The 27,999-nt window shown below is 46.9% G+C and overlaps 1 protein-coding gene across 1 annotated transcript; it reads right to left on the bottom strand.

Annotated features, from left to right (window-relative positions):
• Positions 1-313: 313 nt before the first annotated feature.
• CARHSP1 (calcium regulated heat stable protein 1) lies at positions 314-27,999 on the bottom strand. Its single transcript, XM_063143399.1, has 5 exons — positions 27,888-27,999; positions 23,873-24,047; positions 11,016-11,192; positions 4,707-4,829; positions 314-1,679 (listed from the first exon to the last, which is right to left on the bottom strand). Exons 1-5 carry the CDS (start codon positions 27,997-27,999, stop codon positions 1,517-1,519), a joined length of 750 nt encoding a protein of 249 aa, XP_062999469.1. The 3' UTR covers positions 314-1,516.

Raw genomic sequence — 27,999 nt, 5'->3', positions numbered from 1 at the left:
GGGGACATTAGAAGCTTTTACTTTTAGTTTCAGTTAATCACGGTTTTGTATTTTCATAGGCACCTTTTCCTAATATATGGGCTCAGGTACAGAACTTCCCAAATATACATGTTGTTGTATGCGATTCTTGAACCAAGACCCCACACCTCTAATAGCACCACAGTGAGCATCCTTAGAAGACAAGAACACACATTTTTAGTGCTCAGTGAATCTCTGATAATCAGCCGTCATGTGAAATTACAGGCTCCTTTTTGTATGAGAAGCAGCACAGACAGTTACAGATAGTTCTTGCACACAATTTCAAAAAAGGAGATTCGTTCTAGGCTTTTAATTTTTCTCTCCCAAAAGAATCCAATGGTAAGAAGGTCAAAAGGGGAATAAACCCTTTTCGAAACATTTTCTACTGGGCAAAGACAAATGAAACCAGCACTGAAATGGAAGTGAAATACAGTTTTGCCCCCAAACCTGTAAAAAAAAAACACCTGGCTGTAAATTAAACATGTGCACAGATACAAACACACCACCACTAACTGTAGTAATACATGTTGTCAGCTAAAGAATCCCAGAAGGATCGGTCCCAGAAAGGGATCTGGTTATGTTACATACAGTGCAACCTAAAAATCAAAAGCTATTTAAAAAAAAAAAAAAGGCAAAGAGAAGGCAGTTTTTCATTAACCAACCACGGCAGGCACTAAAACACACATATCAAATGTGTATATATGAAAAGTCAAGGTAGGCTCTCTTTTTTTTTTCCTTTTATCAGCTTCTGTAAAAATGTCAGGCACAAATCGAGAGAAGTGAAACTGTCTTGTTGATGGGGTTTCTCTCTGCTGCCTTGCGTGGTGGCAAGGATTTCCTTGGGCCTAGAAACCTAAAAGGCACTGAGAAAAGTAACTCGCAGAATGGTCTGTGATTCTATGAAGGCAACACCAGTTCAGCTGTCGCACGAGAATATCATCTTCGACACCTTCCACCTGACAACCGATCAGAAAACTTGCACCGCTGTCGCTAGTTAAGCTTGTTGTGAGCCTCTGCAGTGAAGCAAAATCTCCATCCAATTATTTACCCGGGCACTCTTGGTAGCCTTTGCCTTGCATGATCTCACTAAAATAGACAACTCTTTGATGGGTCTACAGGTACAAAGCTGTGTTCCTTTCTGCCCCATTGCTTGGGCAATCATTGAGGGCACTTCATCATATTTTCGTTGGTCTTTCTAAGGCCTTTGGGTACCTACTGAACACACTAGTGTAAAATCACACTGGCGAAGTTGGCAAAGTCAATGTTACATTTCCTTTTTTACTGGCCACCTTGTGTGATGCCTTTCTGGTTTTGATTTTAATTATTACAGTTATATAAAAAAAGGTTGATCTGGCCACCTTTGGACCCCCAGTTAACAATGACGTTTCACCTCACTCAATATGCAGAAAACTCATCTGTCCGACTCTGGTCAGTATCAGTTGTGGAACAATACCCCAGTCCAGCATTCTCAGTCAACATGGTTTCAGAAGGGGGCGCTCTAGGAGTTGACAACATGTCCCGACCATGTCTCGTGTTTCGTTCCTGGAGCCAGGTGGGTGATGACCACCTCTATGGCTTGCAGCTTCTCGTTCTTCGGGGGAATGGTGCACACCTTGTAGGTGACCTCATCGCCAGCCACCAGGACATACTCTCCTTCAATGCTGATGACAGAAAAACATAAGAACAGCCTGGTTGGATCAGGCAAATAGGCCATCTAGTTTACAACCCTGGCCAGCCAGAATAATAATAATAATAATAATAATAATAATTATTATTATTATTATTATTATTATTATTATTATTATTATTATTTCTTACCCACCTCTCCCTTTGGATCGAGGCGGGGAACAACATTAGTATAGGAATCAACACATCATAAAAATTCTTGATTTTACATTCATCTGGGTAGGCCTGCCGGAAAAGGCTAGTCTTCAAAGCTGCCTTAAAATCACATTCAGGACATAGAAACTATTGCCTTCTTATATTGCTTTGTCCCCAGCATCTGCTAGTTCGCAATCTCCTAATTTTTGGTTGGACTTACAACAAAAAACGATGCCTTTCTAACAGGAACGCTCCTGCTCAGGGTTCCTAACAGGAACGCTCCTGCTCAGGGTTCCAGTCAGCCATTCTCTTCTAGCAGGATGCACCTCTCGATGGCCTTGTAGGCCCCTTCCAACTCTGCTATTCTATGATTCCCACCCCGGTTTTCCGGTTTTCTTTTCCAACTGTCACATTTCATGGTTACTAAGCGTGCTCAGTCCTCGCTGTGCTGGGAAGGGGGAGGGGGTTGGTAGTGGGGTTGCCCTTTACGTCTTTTATTTATTTATTTTGCTTTTTAAATCATTTTTTTTTACCAGAAGTTTTAACAAAATAAAACGTTTTAAAGATCTTTTGACCTTTGCAATCCTCAAGGTGGCCCTCAGCATACCAGTGTCTCCTTCCTGTTTCTCAGGGGCCCCATTCTGCCTCCATTTCTGTCGGCACGCACCACCTGAGTTCGTTCTTAGAAGGAAGGATATTGCCTCTAAACATGGAGGTTCTGTTTAGCTATTCAAGGAAGTGTTCTTTGGGTCACTGCTCCTGCTTAACATCTGGGGCTGGTTAGATGTGCAGGTTGATCACAAGAAGCGGTAATGTGTCTGTGATCCATCTCAGTGCCCACAGTGAATGGTATGAAATTTCTTCAGTGCAATCAATTCACACATTTCAGCTGCTGGCTATCAGGAGGGCATTGCAGACCATCTGATTTCTCTACCTCCGATTACTGCACACTTGGTGGGGTAAAATCCCACAAATGCCACCATATTTTAGCTTGCAGCTCACTACGCCTTAGGAGGGGCGTTTCAGCCTTTCTGAGCAAGCAAGACAGAACTGTCATTTTGATGCACGGACCAGGAATAAGGTGCAAACTTGTGCACAAACTCCACTGGCGAGTCATGTGTGGGAAGCGATGTGAGGTGTGAGATGAAATTTCTTACTTGTAATTTGGGTTTCATGGTGGATCAAGAACGATGTGCCCAGGGAAAGGGGGCCGGACTGCAAAGGGGAACATTTTATGTCTCACAACGGCTCAGTTCAGACAACACATTTTTCAACAGTGGTTTTAGAACTCCACGATGGAGTTTTTACACCACCGTTGAGAAATGTGAGGTCTGGCAGGAAAACTCCACCCTACAGTGAGGTGTTTTTAGAAAACACTCCACAATGAATATCCATGCTGTGCAGAGGACAGTTCCTGCACAACTGTTGTGTTGTGTGGTGGGTTCTGGAGTTTTCCATTGCGTTGGGTGGACTTTTCCCACTGGCTACAGAGTTCCGTGGCAAGAGTGGTGAAAGCAGCCAGGAGAGCCGCTGGGATTGTTTCTTCACAGCAATGGCTGATGGGATACCATTGGGAGGACCGGGGGAGGAGAGAGGCCAGAGGAACTGTCAATCAAACGTCACAATGGATTTTACTCAACTCCATGGTAGCCCATAGTCACACAACATTGGAGTTAGAACATGTTGTGTGGGGAGCGTCCCCTAAAAACTCAACTGTTGAATGGAGTCTTCAGACTGCGTCGACTAACATGTTGTCTGAACTGAGCCAATGAAAGGTTATGCTGCAACGCAGGTATGTTAGGAGCACTTTATACAACCAGCCAAATCAAGTGGTCAACCTCCTCCCAACTGTACAACTGCAAGTCGTAAGGGGATGTCATTGTTGAATGATCCCCAATGGAAAAAAGAAATTAAAAATTCTCCCTGGAGTAAGAAAAACAAGGTAAAGGTTTAGCCTCACTGATTCAAACTAACTCCTGCTCTTAATCAACGTAGGGTGCAATCCTGTTGGGTTGCCCAATAGCTTCCACACTCGGGGGCTAACTGGAATCCTATGCAGAGCAGGAGGGGCACAGATGCAATCTCTTCCTCTGCACTTTTGCTCGATGGGCTTTTTCGCCCGTCTAGCTGGGGTTCTTTGGAGTGGAAGGGAAGGAGACCGGAGGATTCTTTATAAGCCTCCCCCGGCCCCTTCCCCGCCCATAGTACTTCCCGTTGTGGGGAGGGGGCATAGCTTAATGTGACAGAACACATGCTTTGCATGCAGAAGGTCCCAGGTTCGATTCCCGGCTTCTCCAGGTAGGGCAAGGAAAGAATCCTGCCTGAACCTCTGAAGAGCTGCTGCCAGTCAGTGTCAACAATACTGGGCTAGATGGACCACTGGTCTAACTCAGCATAAGCCAGCTTCCTGTGTCTCTATGTCTCCCCCTTATCTCCTCTCCGAGGCCGCCTTCGTGATCTGTAGGGTGGATTCCTATATTGAACAGGGGGCTGGACTTGATGGCCTTGTAGGCCCCTTCCAACTCTGCTATTCTAGGATTCTATGATCTCGGAAAGGCAGCCTGCGCAGTCCTCTCTGCACTGACTGCAAGGGGCATGGGGTTCCAGAGAACTTGAACTCCTGGCCCCGAGTTTGGAGCACAGCTTCTGACCTCAGATCCAGGGATCCAAATTCACCTACGCCCCTCCCCCTGGACACTGCCTAAAGGATTGCTCTCCCCAGCTTAAATCAATAAACCAGATCTTAATTTTGATTACTCCATTGAGCTACAGCTCTGGTTTGTATGTTTTGTATGTTTTGAATTCATCAACAGCTGTAGCACAGGACAATTCAAGCGCGATTCTCTCCCCCTGGAAGGAGCACTTACTCAGAGATGTGCACAAAGATGTCTGGGCCTCCGTCTGCGGGAGTGATGAATCCGTGGCCTTTGGAACGGCAGAAGCATTTACACACGCCCTTGAAGGTGGGTCCCTCAGAGGCTCTTGCTGTCCTATGAAGGATGAAAAGAACGTTCAGAGAGTCCGAGAGGGCAAATGCGGCCAGTGGCTGGGTGCTGCATAGGCTCCAAGGACACAAGCAAGGGCTTTTGTTCCCTGGAGAAATGGCACCATGTCATCCTGACCACTAACTACTATTAATTTAAATGCATATCCCACCTTTCAGCCAAAAATCATACTGCAGCTAACGTCAGTAAAATTCAAATGAAAACAGAAATGCAATTAAAACAAAAGGGCAGATTAAAAACGCAATTAAAACTAATCATTAAAATGCAAATCCTTCACCCAACCCATTCAAAACCCTTCAACAGCAAACCCAGCTTAAATGCCCAAGGCCTGCCTGAACAAAAATATATTTGCTTCCTTTGAAGGATAAGGGAGAGGGAGCCAGCCTGGCCATCCTTCACAGGGAGTTCTACAACTTAGGAGCGGCCACCAAGGAGGCCTCTCTCACATCCTCACCAAACGTGCCTCTGATGGCGGCGAGACTGAGAGGCCTTCCCAGAAGATTTTCAAACTACGTTCGCATGGGAGCATGGTATATTTCAAATAGCTTGGCCCCAAGCCAAGCAGGGCTTTATAGATCATAACCAACACTTTGAATTGTGCCCAGAAACAGACGTTGTGCACTGTCATAGAATCACGGTATAGTTGAGCTGGAAGGGGCCTATAAGGCCATCAAGTCCAACCCCCTGCTCAATGCAGGAATTTCTAAATTTTAGCTCCAACTCTGCTAACAACACTAGCCTAAACCATTTCCTGCCTCATATTTGGAAGCGCGTGGGTGAAGAAGCCAGCTTCTTGTGAATTTCAGGGGTTGTTTTAAAAAGTCAAGTTTCTCATCCATATGCTCAAAAACATGAAGGCAATCATTGCCTGCTGAAATGTCAGAAACCGGGGGGAGTCGGAATCAGAATTCCAGCGGCGACAGGTGGGGGTCCTTAGTGCCCTATGGAACGTCTCACCATTGACTACCAGAAGCAAAGTGAAACGCTCAAAACAGCAACAACCACAGAATAAACCATGCGAAGCAATGAGAAATCACGCAAATGTACACAGGTTGCAGAATTCAGATTCCCTAGGCACAGAAGTTAGATAAGCTTGTTTCAGGATGTAGGTTTTTAACCGAAAACGAACAAAGCTTTGCTTAGAAGGGGCCTGTGAGGAGAAAGAAAAGCATTCTAATCTAAGTCCAGTTCCAAAATCAGGGCAGGAACCTACTCAGGGCTCACAGAGTCAAGATCCAAGCATTCTCTCCATGTCACTATCCAGAGGGACCTAGCCGTAACTGACAATTCCAGAGTTTTCCAGCTGTAACTCCTTGACCAAGCATAATGGGTTAGGGTACATCTCCCTTGTGGTAATGAACCCCACCCATCAGAGATAACACGCTTGAAAATGGGGAGATTTTGGATGTTGCCCTGACCAGCTGTTGACACCCTGGCTCCACATCAACCTCCAGTTCTTTTGTGCATCTTGTAAATTTGGACCACTCTGAGTTTTGGAGCAGCCAAAACCAATGTGGTCCACCAGCCACGGCCTTCCAAGTGTTTGAGGAAAGAAAACCTTATTTTTGCAGGCAACAGAACTAGGAAACCTATTGAGCTACTTCTGGGTCACCATCCATAGCTGGTAGGTTGTGTCCAGCTCAGTAGATCACACATTTAGCCTGGAGAAGAGAAGATTGAGGCATGATAGCACTCTTGAAATACTTGTCACATAGAGGGAGGCCAGGATCTTGTCACTGTCCTCCCCAGAGTGCAGGTTATGGAATAATGGGCTCAAGGGACAAGAAGCCAGATTCCAGCTGGACATCAGGAAAAACTTCCTGACTGTTAGAGCAGTACAACAAAGGAACCTATGACCTAGGGAGGTTGTGGGCTCTCCCACACTAGAGGCCTTTGAGAGGCAGCTGGACAGCCGTCTGGCAGGGATGCTTTAAGGCGGATTCCTGCCTTGAGCAGAGGGGGTTGGACTCGATGGCCTTAGAGGCCCCTTCCAACTCTACTATTGTATGATTCTATGAAGCTGCACTGGTCAAATGGGAAGATATCGGAAGCTGGAAGCAAGAAGTGGGATCATCATCCAAGGGTAAAGCCATGCTTGTAAACAGGCCCCAATCCCCTCTAAGCAGCTGTGAGGTCATGCCTCTCTTTACAGTTTTCGCTGTCTTCCTCACCTTAATATACTGGACCTGAGTTGTTCAGATGCCATAGAGAAGCCAGGGTGTCTTACTGGGAGGGGGCGCAAGCTTGTACAGATGGTGAGAGGGAAAAGCCTGAGGCTGTCCCAGTCCCATGTCTTTCCACCTTTCCTCCCTCCTACCATCTCCCTCCTTCACAAACATTTGAGCTTCAGGCCTGGAGGCTATTGTGACATAGTCAGCCAACGTGAGTCATTTCCACTCCCCGCTTATCAGTATGTCATAGTTGCAATTGGCTGCAGCTCACCTTCAAAGCACAAGACATTAAATCAGGGGGGAGGCAACACCCAGCCCACAACCCAGATGCCGCCCCCCAGGATCCCCTCTCTGGTGTCGCTAATGCCAAGCCAACAAGCCTGGCAGTGGTAAAAAAACAATAATCCCTCCAAATGATGCTTTAGTTTATTTATTTCTTAACATTTCTATAACACCCAAGAGCCAAAACGGTCAAATATAGGGAGTTTTTAAGTGAAATACTACCATTCCAGTTTATGAGCATTAAAAGGGTTAAATTTAGCTTGCAAAATGAGCTAAATTTAAGCCTTTCTGTGCTCTGCAGCACTATGGAGTGGTTTGCTGCAAAATTTCAGCAGCATACTGGTGAAATCACAAGCTGAATATGAGCCAACAGTGTGATATGGCTGCAAGAAAGGCCAATGCTATTTTGGGCTGCATTAATAGAAGTATAGCTTCCAAATCACGTGGTTCCTCTCTATTCGGCCCTGGTTAGGCCTCATCTAGAGTATTGCGTCCAGTTCTGGGCTCCACAATTCAAGAAGGACGCAGACAAGCTGGAGAGTGTTCAGAGGAGGGCAACCAGGATGATCAGGGGTCTGGAAACAAAGCCCTATGAAGAGCGACTGAAAGAACTGGGCATGTTTAGCCTGGAGAAGAAAAGATTGAGGGGAGACATGAGAGCACTCTTCAAATACTTAGAAGGTCATGCAGAGGAGGGCCAGGATCTCTTCTCGATCCTCCCAGAGTGCAGGACACAGAACAACGGGCTCATGTTAAAGGAAGCCAGATTCCAGCTGGACATCAAGAAAAACTTCCTGACTGTTAGAGCAGTACGAAAGTGGAACCAGTTACCTAGGGAGCTCGTAGGCTCTCCCACACTAGAGGCCTTCAAGTGGCAGCTGGACAACCATTTGTCAGGGATGCTTTAGGGTGGATTCCTGCATTGAGCAGGGGGTTGGACTTGATGGCCTTGTAGGCCCCTTCCAACTCTGCTATTCTATGATTCTATGATTTGGGGTGCGAGGAAGGGGTTCAGGGAGTGGAACAAACACCATCCCCAAATGCCCCTTGGGACTTCCCATGGTTGCCCACCACTGCATTCAACAAGAACAGCTATTCCAGAAAAAGTTATGCTCTGCTTGTCCATTTAGTCCTTTCAGGATCAGGTTGCACATCAGGGATTATCCATGTGTCTCAGGTCCGGTGTGGGGTAACTGTTTCTCAGACTATGAGATACCACAAGTCGTGGCGGTCATGTGACGGCCATGCCTGGGTTTACAGAGGTGGGCCGTGATGAGATGGGTGCACGTTGTCAGCCTCACACACTGTGGCACCGACAACTCAGAGTCATCACAAGAAAGGACACCAACACAGAGAAGACTGTGAAACAGGCTCCTAGCCTACGTTTAGGGATGTCAGGGAAATTCGCCACAGAATCAGATGAGTTCAGATTTCTATGAATACGGCCCACGGCTTTGGCCAAGTCACACAGATCCCGCAGGCTAAAGATCGCTCTTTTACTTTCCGGAATTTTATGCAAATATAGTCATAGAACAATATGTAAAATAAATAACACTGGCCGAAAATGCACATTTCCCCCACAGGTTAAAGCATGAAAATGTGCATTTGGGGGAAGAGATTGGCTCAAGTGTGATTTTTTGCGCAAATCTGGGAAATTGGAAAAAATCTGATTCTGTTAATGAGTGCATTGAGCAGGGGTTGGACTCGATGGCCTTCCAACTCTACTGTTCTGATTCCATGAGTGATGGAAGTAAAGGCACCTGATAGTCCGTGAAGCGCAGACGGAAGGGATTTTACCAAATGCATACATTCCTAGCTACGTTCAGTGGAAACTAGTTGCTCTGATGTCAATGGGGCAGTGAATCCATTCTGGGTTTCAGTCGAGCTTTGCACCTTTGGGGTTCTGACTGATTCTGACTGAAACCCGGAATGGATTCACCATCCCACTGACATTGGAGACACCTGCCTCCGTTGACTACATTACATTATTTATTATTTTCCCCCCTCTTTTTTATTGTGAATATTAAAAGCAGAACAAAAATAAATAAATCGTGAAAAAGAAAACGAAAAACATTACATATAGAAATATCATCAGTTTTTCCATCAGGTATACTATTCATTTTTTAAAAAAAAAAATGGGAGGGGGGGAGAGAGTTATGCATAGGTTTCAAGAAAAGCAGACCCTATATCCATGTATTTATCTACTCACAAGGCGCGCCTATATAACACCTGTTCAAATGTTGATAGTGTGGCTAAGTTTAAGCATTTGTCTTTCCAACGTGACAGTATAAGTCTTTCAGCTGTCATAAGGGCTCTGAAAATCCATTTGCGCTGACCATGTGTTAACTTCCAAAAACGTTATTGTTACCACCTGGGCAGGAAGCACCTGGGGTAGATGTCCAGGGCCCACTCAGGAGAAGGAACAGGCGGGCCCCCAAACAGAGCATGGCTAGCTGACAGTTCTGGGCTCCACAATTCAAGAAGGACGCAGACAAGCTGGAGCGTGTTCAGAAGAGGGCAACCAGGATGATCAGGGGTCTAGAAACAAAGCCCTATGAAGAGAGACTGAAAGAACTGGGCATGTTTAGCCTGGAGAAGAGAAGATTGAGGGGAGACATGAGAGCACTCTTCAAATACTTAAAAGGTTGTCACACAGAGGAGGGCCAGGATCTCTTCTCGATCCTCCCAGAGTGCAGGACACGGAAGAACGGGCTCAAGTTAAAAGAAGCCAGATTCCGGCTGGACATCAGGAAAAACTTCCTGACTGTTAGAGCAGTGCGACGGTGGAATCAGCTACCTAGGGAGGTTGTGGGCTCTCCCACACTAGAGGCCTTCAAGAGGCAGCTGGACAACCATCTGTCAGGGATGCTTTAGGGTGGATTCCTGCATTGAGCAGGGGGTTGGACTCGATGGCCTTGTAGGCCCCTTCCAACTCTGCTATTCTATGATTCTATGACCACTACACTTACACTTGAAGTGTACTTACACTTGAAGTAAGTGAAGTAATACACAGGACCATCTACAGAGGAGGACAGGAGAGAACCCTAGCAGTGAAATCGCTCCAGTGTTGGCGTAAGTAGTTGGGTAAGTACAGATATGTTTTAAAACAAAAGTAGAGAGCCAGTGTGGTGTAGTGGTTACAGCATGGGACTGGGATTTGGGAGACCCAGGTTAAGAACATAAGAAGAGCCCTGATGCTGGATCAGTCCAAGGGTCCATCTAGTCCAGCACTCCGTTCACACAGTGGCCAACCAGCCATCGACCAAGGACCAACAAAGCAGGACACAGTGCAACAGCACCCTCCCACCCATGTTCCCCAGCAACTGCTCTTTACAGGCTTACTTCCAAGTGGGGTTCTACTCCCCACTTGGCCATGAAGCTCACTAGGTGACTTTGATCCAGTCACTGGCCCTGTTCAGAAGACACCTTAAACCATGGCTTTAACTATGGTGAATAAATGGTTAAAGCCACGATTTAAGGTGTCTTCTGAATGGGGCCATAGACTCTCAGCCTAACCTACCTCACAGGGTTGTTGTGAGGGAAAAAAGGAGAGGAGGAGGAATGTGTAAACCACCTTGCAAGAGGTAAAAAGACAGGATATAAATGTAATCATAAATAAAACACATTGAATTTTGAAAAGGGGGCAGGTGAGGTGGGGATATTACACGTGTCCACCCACCCACCAAACACTATTCCACTTACTTCCCTCAATACTCACGCGGAACAGGTTCGAGTCCTCCGAGTTGGAAGCGGGCTCGGGATGAGATATCCTCTCATTGGGGAAGGAGACCGGTCCCTCGTTCGACGGCCTTCTGGGAGTTGAAGAGCATTCGGAGACAGGGACCGCTCATGAGGGGAAGCTGACTCGGAAGACATCTCTGGCACCAACGAATACCTAAGAAGAGGGAAGGCGACATTTTAGAGAGCGAGCATCCATTTCGTTAAATCTATTTCTTTCTCAGGGCCTGTTCAAACACGACTTGGATTCCTGTCTGGGGTGAGGCCGCAAGTGGTTCACATCCTCAGTCGGGGGGGAGACCACAATGAACAATGGAGCCCCCCGTTCAAATAAACACAGGATGTCCGTAGTTCACTCATAGTTCTACCAGGGTGGACGCAAGGAGAGAAGAGAGAGTGAAAGCTTGAGGCCTACTTCTCCCGTCACCTCAGGAACAATCACAAAAACAGCTGAAGAATTAGGGTGACCATTTGGAAAGGAGGACAGGGCTCCTGTGCCTTTAACAGGGAATATCAGCAGATGTCCTTTGTATGCATGCAGCACCTGGTGAAATTCCCTCTTCATCACCATAGTTGAAGCTGCAGGAGCCCTGCCCTCTTTGTAAAGTGACCAGATACAAAAGAGGGCAGGGCTCCTGCAGCTTCAACTGTGGTGATGAAGAGGGAATTTCACCAGGGGCTGCATGCATAAAAATGGCACCTGCTGAAATTCCCTTTTCTATACAACTGTTAAAAGATACAGGAGCCCTGTCCTCCTTTTCATATGGCCACCCTAAAGAAGGTACAACTTTCCATGCCTACAAACAAAAATCCAGTACGAAAGGAAATTATAACCTTAACTGGGAGATCCACATAATCACCCCATCTACCAAACAGAGCATTTCAGGCCATGTTTATTCTTTATGTATTGCTTCCGAGTCAAAAGGTTACACAATCCACTTTCACACTGATAAAGAAATCAATAATGAAAATATGCAAATTTTCCCTCCAGATGTCCTTTTCAGAAATTTGGGCCAGAATATCTGAAAAGAAAAAATGGTTGAGTTTTTTGGAGGGAACATTGCCGCTACAGCTTCAGGAATTTTAATTCCTTGCTTCACATTATCATTACTTTCCCAGCCAATTAAAATGTGTCTCCCACCAATTAATTAGCAACAGTTTTAGTGGATTAATCTACCAGGTCATTTAGTTTGGGTCAAGCTATTGCAACACAACCCGAATGTTAAGTGGTCTCACACACGTAGAAATGTCAACACAGAGATCTGAGGGCAGGGTACCAAGATTCAACTTATTTGTTCTGGGAAATGACCCAAACAGAACATGAACCCATTCAAATAAGGAGGTATAAGATCCGGCAGAAACACAACCGTAACCTGCTCCATCAAACGCCTACACAGCCTGTTCCATGAATTATGTAGTGGATCTGTGCAAGACATCTCGGCAAAAAACGACAACCTGGATGTCATTGTGACATTTTCCCACCTTTCTTAACAAGAGTAAAAGAACAAAATTTAAGTGGTCTCATTAGAATGACAGCGTCAGGAGGGAAAAGCTCTCTCCCCTTTCCTCCACCCCCCCCCCCGATTTAATTGCTTAGTGCGTCAAGAGGTTATGGCTAAAAAGCCAGCAAAGGCACCGTCAAGATCCCACGAGGAATAGCATGCGTTGTTTCTCATCACATTCCCAGTTGATTGCCAGAAAGTGAGAGAAATTACTCCTTTCCACTAGGAAAATTCAAAATTTCATACTAACTCAAAAGAGGGAGGAAAGGAAAGAAGGTAGTAGCAGATAAAAAGCCTGAGTGTGTTAAGAGTGTAATCCTATGCATGTTTACACCCAAAAAGTCCTACAATTCCCAGCGTTCCTGAGCCAGACATACTGGCTGGGGAATGGTGGGAGTTATAGGACTTTTTTCTGTCTAAACTTGCCTAAGATTGCACCTTTAGAGGATAATCACTGAGTGTTTTAATATTATAGCAGATTAAATTCCAAAAGTCCAAACTGAGCTCAGGTCAGCAGCATCTAAAAGGGAGAAAGCAACGGTTGCAAATTAAGCAATGCCATGCGGAGTTTCTGATTCATATTAATTGCAGAATTTAGCTTTTCCTCCTGCAGAAAAGCGATGTCGGAACGGATTTGTTTTTGCGCTGTTTTTGTTTTCTTTTTAAAAAGCAGGCATATATTTAGCAGCTTTCTCCAACCTGGTGCTCTCCAAATGAGACTGGCATCCCACACTTCATCCCTAGACATTGGGCATGTTGGTTGGGGATGATGGAAATGGTAGTCCGGCACCTCTGGCAGGCCCCAGGTTCAGGTAAGCTGCTTTATAGCCACATGTTCAGGGAACCTAAAGTACTCAAGGTCCCAGCACTGAAAAACGTACAGACCTCTTGACCTTGGACCCTTATAGTTTGTATGAAAACAAGGTTTTATTGGTAGCAATTTGGCGGAAGCAGCAGCACCTTGGAAAGGGCACAAAAATGCCCAGGGGTGGAGAGGGCATGTTGCCCAGCCATGCTTTAAAAACAGAATTATTTTGGTACCTGTGGCAGAAAATGCCATCAGCACGTCTTCCCCCCTTGGGAAGTAGAAATACAATAACAACAAGGTAGATAACTAACATTTTGCTGCTCTTTTATGACACCCAAAATATGCTGACGGAGGCGACTATCTCACTCTGCCTCATGGTAGGGCCGACCCTGTTTAAAAACAAAGAATTATGACAAACTCTCAGAAGGAATACCAAACATTGACTGGACCAGATAACTCAATGATGCATCCCTGATCAGAGGCAGTATTCGTACCAGGCCAGGTCTAAGGTTCTTGTACTAGTGTACAAAGCCCTAAACATCTTGGGAACAGGATACCTGAGAGAGAGCCTTCTCCCCTACCAACCTGACCCATCACCAAGGTCATCTGATGGCCTGCTCCTAATGGTTCCACATAGACCTATTGTCCAATTGGAGTCCAACAGGGGGAAGAGCCTTCAGCGTGGTGGCCCCCCTCCTATGAAATTCCCTGCCTCTGGAGGTCAGAGAGGTGCCAACTTTGTATTCCTTTCGGCACCACCTGAAAACGTCGTTGTTCCAGGGATCCTTCCCTTAATGACCAGCCACTGTTTATTTTGCACTTTGTTTCTTTAAAAAAAAAAGTACTTTTAAGGTGTTTTTATTCTATTTTATTTTGTCCACCCCTCCGAAATTCTGAATGGGGAGCGATATATAAATATTGTAAATAAATAATAAATGAAATAAATAAATACCACTTGCTGGCGATCAAGAACAGGGAAAGGAGATCACCTCCACGCCCTACTTGTGAGCTTCCAGAGACATCCAGTCGGTTATTATAGGAAGCAGGTCGTTGAACTAAGTGGACCGTTTGTCTGATGCGCAATTCTTATGTAAAAGTTTCAAGTTGTAGGAGAGACCGTTTGACTCAGCAGATTTTGTACATGGCCCGGAAGGGGCCAGACATCAGTGGAGCAATTAGAGAGGCTAGGTCTTCTGAAAGCAATTAGCCATGGTAGCCTCGTGACAAGAACCTACATGGTCAGAAGCAGTGTACCAGGTGCTTGGGAGAACGGAAAACTGCCGTCACTTTCTTACCCTCCTTGTGACCTTCTCTGAGGCCTCTGGCTAGCTACTGGCAAGCAGGCTTGCACTTATATGTATGTAAACGATAAGCAAATTATTCTAGTCCTGGTACGAAAATGAGTAACTCCCCAGCCTGCAACACTGGGCATGCAACATCTATCTGGTCCCCCGTCGCCTGGTGGGAACGTGGGAGAGGGCCTTGTCGGTGGCAGCTCCAGTGCTCTGGAACTCTCTTCCCGGGGAAGCTAGACCAGCTCCCTCCTTGATGGGCTTTCGGAAGCAGGCAAAAACTTCTTTGTTCCAGCAGGCCTTTGGCGATTAATCTGGGCCTCCATCTACCCTCAGGACTTTTAAAATTGTCGTGTATTTTAAATGTTTAATGTTTTAATATATTTAATATATTTTTAACTTCTGTTTATTTCTTTTCCTAGGTTTTAAAATGTTTATGTTTTAAATTTTGTAAGGCCGCCTTGAGGTCCAGTATTGGGCAAAAGGCGGGATACTACTAATAATAATACTATACTTTGGATCTCTAAAGCACGCAGAGAAGAGATATGAGCAGTGGGAACACACAACAGCCATGTGCTCTTCGGTTTCTTTTGTACGCTGCCGCCCCGCAGGGCTGTTTACGCGTTGGCAAACACGACTGAGCCGCATGCTGACTCACTTAATTGTCCCAGCTGATCTAATTCCCTGGCCCTCTGCCCTGTTTGCATGAAACAACACATAATCGGCACTCCAGTGGAAAAGAGCCTTTGTTCTCCTCCCAGCGCGATCCCCCAAGGCCAGGGCCAAAAGAATAGATTTCTTTCCGTTATCTCAAGCCTGTTGCCATGAAAGGAAGAGATTGGGGGAGCAATACTGTGCTATGCACCACCCTGTTGCCACATGAGAGAGACAGGAGTACCAGCGATGAAAAAGAACCAAATAAATGTAACAGACAAAGCTACAGCATAAGGACATCAGAAGAGCCCTGCTGGATCAGACCAAGGGTCCATCTAGTCCGGCACTTTGTTCACACAGTGGCCAACCAGCTGTCGGCCAGGGACCAACAAAGCAGGACATAGAATCATAGAATAGAAAAGTTGGCAAGAGCCTATAAGGCCATTGAGTCCAACTCCCTGCCCAATGCAGGAATCCACCCTAAAGCATCCCTGACAGATGGTTGTCCAGCTGCCTCTTGAAGGCCTCTAGGGTGGGTGAGCCCGCTAACTCTCTGGGTCATGGGTTCCTTTGTCATACTGCTCCAACAGTCAGGAAGTTTTTCCTGATGTCCAGCCGGAATCTGGCTTCCTATAACTTGAGCCCATTAGTCCGTGTCCTGCACTCTGGGAGGATCGAGAAGGGATCCTGGCCCTCCTTTGTGCGACAACCTTTCAAGTATTTGAGGAGTGCTATCATGTCTCCCCTCAGCCTTCTCTTTTCCAGGCTAAACATGTCCATTCCTTTCAGTCTTTCCACATAGGGCTTTGTTTCCAGACCCCTGATCATCCTCGATGCCATAGTGCAACAGTACCCTCCCACCCATGTTCCTCAGCAACTGCTACACACAGGCGTACTGCGTTGGATACTGGAGGTAGCACATAACAACCAGGGCTATTGATTGCCTCTCCTACAGGAATTTATCCAACCCTCTTTTGAAGCCATCCAAATTGGTGGCCATCACTACATCTTCTGGTAGTGAATTCCACAATTTAACTATGTGCTGTGTGAACAAGTACTTCTTTTTTACTCTCACAAATTCAATTTCCTGGAACAGGCAAGCTATAGTTGCAAAAGGGTTTTTTCCCCTAGGATTGTTGCTTTTCTTTACTCCCTGGCTCTGATCCTGTGATTTTTAACAGCAGCCCGACACCATAAAATTAACAAGGTTAAACTTTTCCTGCTACTAATCTGTCTGCAAAAAAAAGAAAAAGACTTTGACTATTTAATTTCTGCATGCCAGACTGATTTTGAAGATCAAGGCCAAAAAAAGGGTGTCAACCCGACTTCCTCCAGATAAAACCCCTCTAGCTGCATCTATTTAAGTAGCAGACTGAAAGAGTAAAAGCCTTGAGGTGGCGGAATGGATCATGCCATTCCAGAACGAAGGAGGGAGATAATATTTTTTAATGTTCCCCTATAAGACCAAAAAAAGGGGGGGGGGAACCTCCCACCTATATAGACTGAAAAGGTACATTTCAGGCTGTGATCTGGCTAACTAAAGCAGCTTGAGTGTAGACAATCCATCTGGCAAGACTCCTAAATCAGGCAAGGACCCTGGATTTTGTAGGCAATCTTCACCAGCGAAGAAAACCGCACCCACAACACTTGCATAAAGGGATGTGATAAAGCGAGAGGAAGAGGCGCCTCCAGGAAATATTTGTTTGGGGGACTATTTAGTTCTTAAAAGATGCATTTCATCCTCCTCTGAAAGTCTCAAGATAGGCTGATGCATTTAAAAATCAGACAGAACATGTTGGGGGCATGAGGCGCGATGGGTGCTCAAAGAGAAAGCCAATAGAGCCATGGGAGGGAGCATCTCTCCCCACCTCAGCATCCCCAACCTGGTGCCCTCCGGACGTATCAGACTGCAGCTTCCATCATCCCCAGCCAGCATAGCCCATAAGAACAGAATAAGAGCCCTGCTGGATCAGACCAAGGGTCCATCAATCCAGTATTCTGTTCACCCACTGGCCAACCAGCTGTCAGCCAGGAACCAACAAGCAGGACACAGTGCAATAGCACCCTCCGGCCCATGTTCCCCAGCAACTGGTGTATGTAAGCTTACTGCCTGATACTAGAGGTAGCACATAGCTATCAGGACTAGTAGCTATTGATAGCCTTGTCCTCCAGGAATTTATCCAACCCCATTTATTTATTTATTTAGTTATTACATCTTTATACCGCCCAATAGCCGAAGCTCTCTGGGCGGTTCACAAAAATTAAAATCATGAAGAGCATAAAAACAACCAACAATCTAAAAACACAAATACAAAATACAATATAAAAAGCACAACCAGGATAAAACCACACAGCAAAAATTGATATAGGTTAAAATATGGAATTAAAACAGCAAAGTTTAAATTTAAATTAATAGGAGTTAAAATACTGAGAAAATAAAAAGGTCTTCAGCTGGCGATGGAAGGAATACAGTGTAGGCGCCGGCCGAACCTCTCTGGGAAGCTCGTTCCACAGCCAGGGTGCCACAGCAGAGAAGGCCCTCCTCCTAGTAGCCTTTTATATCCATCCAAAGGAGTGGCCATCACCACATCTTGTGGTACTGAATTCCAACCAATACCTGGTTAAATCGGTGAGTTCTTTTCTATTTAAAACCAGCTTCCTTCTTCAGCTGGCTGACCAGCTGGAAGAAAAGTATTCAAATAATGCCAGCTGAGTGTCAATTTCTCACCCACCAGTGTTTAAGGCTGTCTACTGCAAGGCTGAGCAAATGACAGATTTGCATCTGCTGGTAGATCTTTGGGCGATTTACAGCAGGGGTGTCTTCTAGGTAATATTGGACTACAACTCCCAGCATTCCTGACCATTGGCCATGCTGGCAGGGGCCTCTGGGAATTGAAGCCCAAAATATCTGGAGATTTACCTTCTGCCCACTCAATTTGCAGTAGCTCCGACAGGATTTCTGACTCCCCAATTGCTTAACAATCGCTCAATAAAAGAAAGTTCTCCCTACCCTGGCATAAATTATACTGAAGAAATATGAAAGCTTGAGGTAACCAGAATAGATCCACCACCACCCCTGTGTGTAGGATTGAGGCCTTGACCTCTAGTCACCCAAGGCAGGAAGGATGGGAAAGCCCAGGTGTGCTATCAGTGGCTCACCTGGTCACTTCCCAGATGGACAAACTGCCTTGCACAACCATGGAAACTTCTACAACAATGGCTCCATCACAGCAAGGTTCTGCATTCACATGCACATGGTTCACTTCCTCACCCTCTAGGCTCAAAGAGCAACAGGCAGAAAAGTTCTGCCTCAATTCTACGGCAAAACTGAAAAGAGTGAAGGTGGAAACAGACATTACTTTAAATTGTGTCTATCAGCTACATCCCCCACGCCTGATTTTTTATCCCAGAGTACGTGCAGACTTCCCGATGCAGACTGGGCCTGATCCAGAGTGAGGCTTTTAAGATCCAGATTGGGGGAAGAGGAAAACCCTTCTATCAAAGGGAGAGCATTTTGTTTTTGTGTTATGGGGGGGGGGGGCTAACCACAGAAAAGACCCATTTTCTTTCCGCCACCCTCCAAAAATCCCTCGGAGGGGGAACAGAGAAGGGTTTCAGACGTTGATCTCAGCACACAGACACATTAGGACTGGAAAGCCGATCAGAGGTTTTGGGTTCTCGAGCCAAGGAAGGCTTTCTAAGACCGGCACTTTAAATCGGGCTCAGAAACAAGCAGCCCAGAACTGGAGCGGTTTATGTTCGGAAAGTGTAGTTCCAGGCTGCCACATTCTGCACGAGCTAAAATCTCCAAACCGTCTTCAAAGGCAGCCCAACACAAAGCAATCTCACCTAGAGGTTAGATGAGTAGAGGTTTGAACCCGGGTCTCCTCGATTCTAGCCGGACGCTCCAACCATCACATTGTGTCGACTTGCATAACACACAGATCCACCCCAAAAAGTCCGTATCAAGGCCTGTTTCGGGGAAAAGGCAGAGAATGCTACCATGTAGGTCCCGCATTCAGAAACCTGGGCTACTCCCTTTCTTGGTTAACAGAATAAATAATGCAAGCATTTTAGAGCCACTTTATAGATTTAGTGGAGGCAAGGGACAGACACAAGCCAAGCATTGCATCCAGCAATCCAGCTACACAGCCCAATATTAAAAATGAGGCCATCCGCGTATGAAATCCAGTTGCAGCCAAGCGGAAAGTCCCGTTGATTATTAATTATCTTCTCACATTTTGTTTTCAATGTGTAGTTTTTAACTGCACAATCTTTCCCCTGACTTGCTCACGCTTCTACGAATTACTCTCAGATAAGGAGCTGAGGCTGAGAAGGAGAGGCGCGCCCACGGCCACACGACAAAGTCCACAGCAGAGGCTCGGGATTCCGGCTTTGGATTCCTTGGCCTTCCAAATCCAGTTTCTCCAGATCTACGCCCCACCAATACATCCAGCTTTTTTTTTAACTACACCACAATTAATACACTAGAATAAATAGTTATTCTTGTGTAGGAAGACACAAGCCTGCCACAGATATCCACACCCTCATCGCATCCAGACTTGATTACTGCAATAGACTGTACATGGGGTTGTCCTTGAAGACTATTCCATTGGCTTACAATATAGCAGACAGATTATTATATTTCCTGGGACTTACTTATTATTCCGTTCATTTCATTTATGTGACACCTTCGCTCCAAGGAGCAAAAAGCAGCATACATTGTTCTCCTGCCCCCACACCCATTTATCTTCTCAACAGTCCTGCGAGGTAGGTTAGATTGAGAAATAGTGACTGGTCTAAGAGCAAACAGTGAGCTTCATAGCTGAGCGGGGATTTGGACCAAAATCTCTCCTGTCTTAGTTCTGCAATCTAACCACGGCACTTACCAAACTCAATGCATTTCACCAATAATTGTCTTTTAAAAGATCTTCACTGTGTTCAAATATACTTCCATGAACAATGGCGGGTTTGACCTGGTTACTGGGGAGGTAGGGGCTTCTTGGTGGTGGTGGTGATGGGAGACCCTCTCCTAGATAACATGCTCTGCTCTAGTCTCTTTTAAGCACGGGGGGAAGGGAGTTTTTCTGGATGATATTTTAGTTCTGCTTTTACTATCGCTGCTGTTTTACTGCTTTTTTCTTATATATTCAAACTGATTTTCTTTTTAACCACTGCTGGGTGTGTGGTCTATACAAGTTCGCATTGGCGCCTCAAGCCCCCACTTATCCCCACAGCAAGGAGCAAGTGCAGGGTTTGAAACCATTGTGGGGAGAATAACGAGCTGCCACTGCCCCCATTCCACGCTTCCTTGCTGCCCCACGCCGCTGTGTCACGCGTCCCCCCCCATTTTCCCCCCACTGAAGCTTCTCATCCACCATTTCTCACCCCCAACAGAGGACACGCGAAGGCCTTCCAGTGGCCATTCGGTTCGCTGGTCCGCCCCCTCCTCCCTGTCCGGTGATGGCGACCAATCGGGGGTCGCTATTGGCCAGGACACACCTCCGATGCAACACTGGAGCCAGGCAACAAGATGCCAGATGTGCCGTCATCATTGCCGCCTCGCTGCAAGAGGAAAAAGTCAGCGTAACTTCCCAACTTTTTTAATGCGGAGCTTCAGAGACAGCTCCACAATGGCTGCTGCGTCATATGAACGACCTAGCGCCACTGTGGATCCACCCTGGGGCTTTCCCCTGCTATAGACAACCCCCTGGTAGCCGCCTTTGACATTTTAGGCTGAACGCTAGCGTAAAAATAACTAACTCAGCAAAATCAATAGGAAGGAAACGCTGGGAGGAACAGACAGATTTTCTCCAACACTGACGTATTTTCTCGCTGATTTTGTTCAGACAGGAGCCAAAGCTTCCATTTCTTGAGGCTGGATGTGCAATAATACCAAACAACAGACCATATGCTATATATCAGCTTAAACTATCTCATGGGGCTGTTGTGAGGATAAAATGGAGGGGGGACTCTTTTAGCCAAGCCAAGCCAAGCTCTTTGAAGGAAGGGGGAGATGGAAATGTAATAAATAGATGAATGGTTAAATAACCCACCCAGGTTCAAATCTGACCTCAGCCACGAACTCATCAGTCCTTGGCAAACCAGGATTCGCTCAGTCTCCATCCACCCACCTCGACTGGCAGTAAGAGGATAACAATCCTGGACTGCATTGCAGGGCTGTTGTAAGAGTGACCAAGCTAACATCCATGAAGCAATCTGAACATTTGATACACCGCTATACAAGCAAGGGTTATGAAACAGAGCCAGCATGGTGAAGTGGAGCGAATGTTAAGACCTGGGAGGCCAGTGTTCAAACGCACACTCAGCTATGAGCCCCACTAACACACATCATATCCTGCTCTACATGGTCGTTGTGAGCATAAAATAGGGAAACCCAAAGACACTACGGGATGCTCATTGAAGGAAGGATGGGATACCAGCGGAACAACTAAACATCTTTAGGATGTGCGCAGAGATGCAGGCTGTTGCCTTCTGGCAGGTCTCCTGCATGCAGAAATCCAACAGGTGCAGTGTCCTGAACACAGAAAGCTGCCTTTTAACACTGATCCATGCATTGTTGACACTGATTAACAGATGCTCTCCAGAGGTCCAGGCAGGAGATTTTCCAGCCCTACCTGGAGATGCCAAAGATGGATCATGGGAACTTCTACACTGTGTGCTCTTCTACTGAGCTAGGGCTTCTTCATGCAAGGGGGAAACTGAACTGGTGGAAAAACTGAATGTCTGCCCATCAGGAAGCTACTAGGGCTCCACAATTCAAGAAGGACGCAGACAAGCTGGAGCGTGTTCAGAGGAGGGCAACCAGGATGATCAGGGGTCTGGAAACAAAGCCCTATGAAGAGAGACTGAAAGAACGGGGCATGTTTAGCCTGGAGAAGAAAAGATTGAGGGGAGACATGAGAGCACTCTTCAAATACTTAAAAGGCTGTCACACAGAGGAGGGCCAGGATCTCTTCTCGATCCTCTCAGAGTGCAGGACACGGAATAACGGGCTCAAGTTAAAGGAAGCCAGGTTCCAGCTCGACATCAGAAAAAACTTCCTGACTGTTAGAGCAGTACGACAATGGAATCAGTAGCCTGGTGAGGTTGTGGCCTCTCCCACACTAGAGGCCTTCAAAAGGCAGCTGGACAACCATCTGTCAGGGATGCTTGAGGGTGGATTCCTGCATTGAGCAGGGGGTTGGACTCGATGGCCTTGTAGGCCCCTTCCAACTCTGCTATTCTACGATTCTAAAGGCACAGACCCAGGAGAGAATAGGAAACAGGACCAGTAAAACCTCTTCGGAATCCGGTTGGGAGGAAGTCCCCGGCTTGTCTCTTCCTCCTGCGCCTTGCAAAGCCAGGATGCCTGACATTTCCCCGAACCCAGACCGGATGTTTTGCTCTGACGGCCTCCTTCGTAGCTACTCGCTTGCGCCTGTTTTGCAATTCAGGTCTCCAACTCACTGCACGGAAGCAGCAAAAAGCCAACCCGCACACTACCTCAGGAAGATACTGCATTTTGAAACACCTACGTAACACCATGCATTTGTTTTCTTGCTTTCCAAGTCCAGGCAAACCAGTTCCCTTATCAGCACCAAATGCAGTGAAAGCCACAATTCCAGCCTACTAATTCCAGCTTACTAAGGAGTAAGCTTCTGAGTAAACCTGTGCAGGACCGTGCTGTTACTCCCACCTGGGCCCTGTTTTAACAGGTGGCTTATATCACCCCAGAAACTGCCATGAAAGGCCCACGAGAAATGCTTTAAGTAAATAAAATAAAATGCGTAAGTTCGACCCCAGCGCTTCTCTTGCCCAATGAATTCCACCCCACCCCCTTTGTTTGAAAACTCCCAGCCTCTCGCCTACCTTCTTTTGCTTCAAAAGCAAGAAAGGAAACCCACAATGGAAGCCCTAAAAGCAATCCCCCCCCAAAAAAAAAGATGTTAAAAAGTTTTTCCAGGGAGACTCTGCTGTTGCCTGCTGTTCTTTTTCCCTTCTCTGAGCAAGCGGGGGGGGGGGGGGAGTTTTCTATTCTCCAGTTCACCCTTGAGCCTCCGAGAATTGAAATCGACCTGCGTAACGCGCCTCTCCAGGCGCCCCACGGAGGCCTTTGCCCGTCCTCCCCAAAGTAGGGGGGGGGGGCTACACCCACAAGGCGTTTCACACGCGACAAGTTAACCTCCATGTTTCATTGTCTTGGTCCGTCTCCCTACTCAGCCTTGCTTCCTCTTTCTTCCTTCTCTCTTTCTTTCAATCCTCGGTCTCCGGGGGAGTCTCCCCCTCCTTCTCTTTTTTAATTTTGCAATTTTCAATTATACCCATCTCCCCCCTACCCCCCCCCCAACTTTAAAAACAAAACCCGTGCTCGTCTGAACGCTTCCTCTCCTGCCTGCGCGTCTGCCTTTCTCCGCAACACTGGTAAGAAGGCTGCGATCCTGGATACGAAGAGCGGGGCTTCCTCCCGAGTAAACACGCAAGGCTTCCTTTTCTCACCCCCCACCCCCCGTTGCGTTTTAAAGTTGCAACCCCGGATTGAAGTTCGGGGGGGGGGGGGACCGACGCACACCCACCACACCGATGGGCTTCGAAGAGGTTCCGATCGAAGCTCGCCAGTGAGAACCGCTCCGAGTCGTTGCTGCTGCTGCTGCTCGCACCGGAGTTACGGCGCCTCTCTTCCCCCCCCCCCCCGGTCGGTGGGTGGAGCTGCGAAGGGAAGGACAGCCCCGGCTGGAGGCTCCGCGGGGCGGAGACTGGGCGCAAGGAAGGAGACAGCAACTGGGGGAAAGAGGAGGAGGAGGAGGAGGAGGAAGGGAGGTGGGTTGGCCGCTTGGAAGGAATTTCGGAGCCGAAGTCTTCCGAGCAATGCGCATCACAAAAAACGAGCCCTGCCCCGAGGCGTTTACAATCCAAAATTGGACACTCTGGGGAAAACAACGGAGGGGAAAATGGAAATGCGCCCTTGCTCCAGTTACGGGCAGCGCAGTGGACCGGCGGGCTTGGAGCTGGAAATCTCAGAACGCGGCACTTCACAAAACCCGATCCCTGCCCCGATGAGTTTACAATTAAAAAAGGAAAGGAAAGTTGGACGCAGGAAGCGGGAATGTGCTAGGGATCCAGTTGCCTGCGCTGAGGTTATAGGCAGAGCTACAAGGGGGAGAGAGTGGGGGGAAGGTGGATCGGATCGACTGGTAGATCTCTGGGGGATGTGCAGTAGAATAGGAAAAGATCTCTTCTGCCTCCCCGCCAACAGCAACAGCGTTAGTGGAAAAGAACCGGAGCTTCCGAGGGGTTCATCATCAGACGAGCTTCTCCTTCTGGTGTCCTTGAAACTCTTTCTCATCAGCTTCTCTTCCTCCCACTGAAACTACTACCAGGAGCGTCATCAGACGAGCGTTTTATTGCATGCTCATCACTGCCCACTCGCGGATTTTCGCGGGTCCTTTTGCTGCCGCCGTCTGCCTCCTGCACGTCTCCCGCTCCTCCTGATCTTCTTTCCGCCACAAATAAGTCCCCAGTAAATTTGATGTTTTGCGGGGGAAGCGAAATGTGCCACCACTTCCTGCTGTGTGCAGGAAAAGCAGCGCAATAAAAACACCCACTGAATGGGCCATGTGGTCATTGTTTACTTCCTCTTTCTTTCCCTGTGTGAAGAAAGAGAAAGTCTCATGGGACAGAGGGGGGGGGGCAAGTGCCAGTCAGAAAATGGATCCCCCCCCATCCTATAACGCTCCCAATGTTTTATCCTTTCATTGGCCCAGCACTCTAAGAGTTCACAGAAGTAAGCATTATTACACATGCAGACACACTCACTGGGTCACTTGTGTTACATTACATACACAGTGTGGCACAAATGCATTTAGTCTCCCCTTTGCCTCATCTTTCTCCCTTCCCGAGCTGCCCAACATTCAAACTTTGACCCTTTTCAACCTTTCAAAATTTTCTGCATGCCTACATTGCTCAAGCTCCAGTATAAAACAAAAATGAGCAAAATCGGTCTGATAGATCTCGAGTGATAAGCCTTTCGCTACCGTATTCTTATATAAGATTCTTATCATGATCCACTCTCCGCATTTGCTAATGCAGATTTTTTTAAAAAAAACAGTCTTTGCATAAGTCTACTTCGAAAGGGCAGCAGACATCTGCACTTGGGGGGGGAAAGCACAAAAACATACTGATTATGTGACGTGGTGGCTAGTTTGCATTAATGCCCTTGAGATTGTGCATTGGGATGTAACAGAGCAGTACAGAGAGCTGGGAAACCACTTGATTCCACTCTGGAAATATTTCAGCACCAACTGGATTTGTCACCCAGTTTCTACTAGGGCTGTGCTCCGCTTCGCTTCGGACTGGAGTAGCAAAAGCGGATCGGGGTGCTTCGCCTCCCCTTAAGACGGAGGCGAAGAGGATCGGGGGCGCGGTGGAGCTTCAACTGAGCCCAAGGACTCAAACCAGAAGACCAGGCCGCAGCTGCGGCCTGGTCTTCCGGTTTGAGTCCTTGGGCTCAGTTCAAGCCGCTGCCGGACCACGGACGGCCGCAAGTAAGGGGGGAGGAGGAAGGGGGTCTTACCTGCCACCGCCACTGCCGCTGCGGAGCTCTGATTCAGATCCGGAGCTCTGCAGCGAAGTGAAGCGGACCGCTGGTGGAGCGGATCGGGGGGGTCCGTGCACAGCCCTAGTTTCTACCAAACTTCCGGAATCTGTTTCTGGCTCTGGCAGGACTGCATACACCCTCCCCAGTTAGGCAAGGTGAGGAAGCTGCCTCAGGTAGCAGAGGCTGGAAAGTGAGCGCTGTTAGAGGACAGCGCTCTGTGTCCTCCAGAGGATGCCCTGTAGCTAGCCTCTGTTCTCAGGTACGGTGGAGGGCCTATTGCCAGTGCTTGAAATTTAAATGCAGCTTCTGTACATGGAATTGTGGGTGGGGGCCATCTTTCCCTTTGCTGGAGACAGCCAAAATTGCAGAAACTGCTTCTACAGGCAAACCTATCCTTATTGGCAGGTTTCAGTGCCTGATGAGTCTCTGCTCCCGTGTAGAAACAAAACACAATTTGCTCTTTTGAAAATCCATGCCTGTAATTTGGCAGAGTTTGCCCCCACCCTCACTGTCAAAACCCCAATTTCTGGGGACGCACACAGCCTCATCCAAGGCACGTGTGCATCACACTAGGGAAAACAAAGAAGCCCTTTATTTTAGAAAGAGGCAGAACCTGCTACTAGCCAAAGCCCCAGCAGTACAAGGTGCCTTTTGTCCGCAAAGCAGAAAAATAAGGTGGCATGAAATTAATGTTTCTGTTTAATAAAAATGAAATGAAAGGTACGTGGAGAATTGTAGAAAATATCTTCGTTGAGGTGAGGTAGCGAAAGCCATTTGTGCTGGCATAAAAGAGGGGATACGAAATAGGATTAAGTCCAAGATCTTTTCAAGAGTCTTGGGAAGGTGGAGATATAATTTTAGCTTTCCTGACTTCAGTTCATAGAATCATAGAATAGTAGAGTTGGAAGGGGCCTATAAGGCCATTGAGTCCAACCCCCTGCTCAATGCAGGAATCCACCCTAAAGCATCCCTGACAGATGGTTGTCCAGCTGCCTCTTGAAGGCCTCTAGTGTGGGAGAGCCCACAACCTCCCTAGGTAACTGATTCCATTGTCGCACTGTTCTAACAGTCAGGAAGTTTTTCCTGATGTCCAGCTGGAATCTGGCTTCCTTTAACTTGAGCCCGTTATTCCGTGTCCTGCGCTCTGGGATGACCGAGAAGAGATCCTGGCCCTCCTCTGTGTGACAACCTGTTAAGTATTTGAAGAGTGCTATCAAAGTTCTTTTACTTTCCCATCTTTAGCTAGTAGAACAGTGGTACAGTTAAATAATTTTAGACTCTGATCTTAATGGTGTTACCCCCTGTTAAGAGGTTAACGTGTATTACTTTGTTTCAAATTATTGTAACCTTCAGCTTCTCTACATTAAGCAAAAATCCCACATTCTTACCAGGCTTTCTTCTTCCGGAGCCTTTCCGGGTTCACAATTTATTTTATTTATTTATTACATTTAGATGGCTTAAAGAAGCCTATTTAGTAATTTAGAATTGAAAACATCCTTTCTTGGCAATGCTCTATATGTTCAATGAAACACCACCATCTAGTGGCTGATTTATAGTGTACCACCAGCATTACATACTGCCGATATGGTGCCATTAACTGTTAATACAGCTTACCTCTGATCTTTTTGAAAGTGGGAATAAAGGGGGGGGGATCCGGGTAGACATCCTGGAGGTTGACAACATCATGTAAATGACCTGCTAACTTCTATGAGTGGTCAATCACAAGCATGCAATAACTCACTTGTATAGACAAGCTTCCTGTCCTGCTGTTCCTGGTGAGTTCCTCCTGCCCCTTCTTCTGAGAGATGCCCTAGACATCTGCCCTCAAATCCTGCCCTGATGGCACCATTGTACGCTGCACAAGACTCTAGTGAAAATCAGGCAAGGAAACCCATCACATGCTGGTCTTTTCCTATTGGGAAGAGGAGGGAATATCCCTCAAACAACCTATTCTGCATCACACCTTTCTTGCCCCAAAAGACATTTGCACCCCCAGTACCCATTCCTCCCAGAAACCAAGCACTGCTCTGTGACCCGTTGATCCAGTCCTTCTTCGAGAAGACTTTGTGGCTCCCGGTTACTTCAGTCAATTCTTGCAAATTAAATTTCAT

The sequence above is a fragment of the Elgaria multicarinata genome, chromosome 17, assembly GCF_023053635.1.
Source record: "Elgaria multicarinata webbii isolate HBS135686 ecotype San Diego chromosome 17, rElgMul1.1.pri, whole genome shotgun sequence".
Taxonomy (NCBI): Eukaryota; Metazoa; Chordata; class Lepidosauria; order Squamata; family Anguidae; genus Elgaria; species Elgaria multicarinata.
This window is presented reverse-complemented; position numbering and strand designations above follow the sequence as displayed.

Coding starts and splice junctions, on each gene's coding strand:
- CARHSP1 (XM_063143399.1), bottom strand. CDS start 27,999: ATGAAATTTAATTTGCAAGAATTGACTGAAGTAACCGGGAGCCACAAA. Junction 24,048..27,887: donor TTGGTTTCTGGGAGGAATGG/GTACTGGGGGTG, acceptor CCTTGCGCCCAG/TCTCCGCCCCGCGGAGCCTC. Junction 1,680..4,706: donor ATCTTTGTGCACATCTCTGA/GTAAGTGCTCCT, acceptor TTCTGTCATCAG/CATTGAAGGAGAGTATGTCC.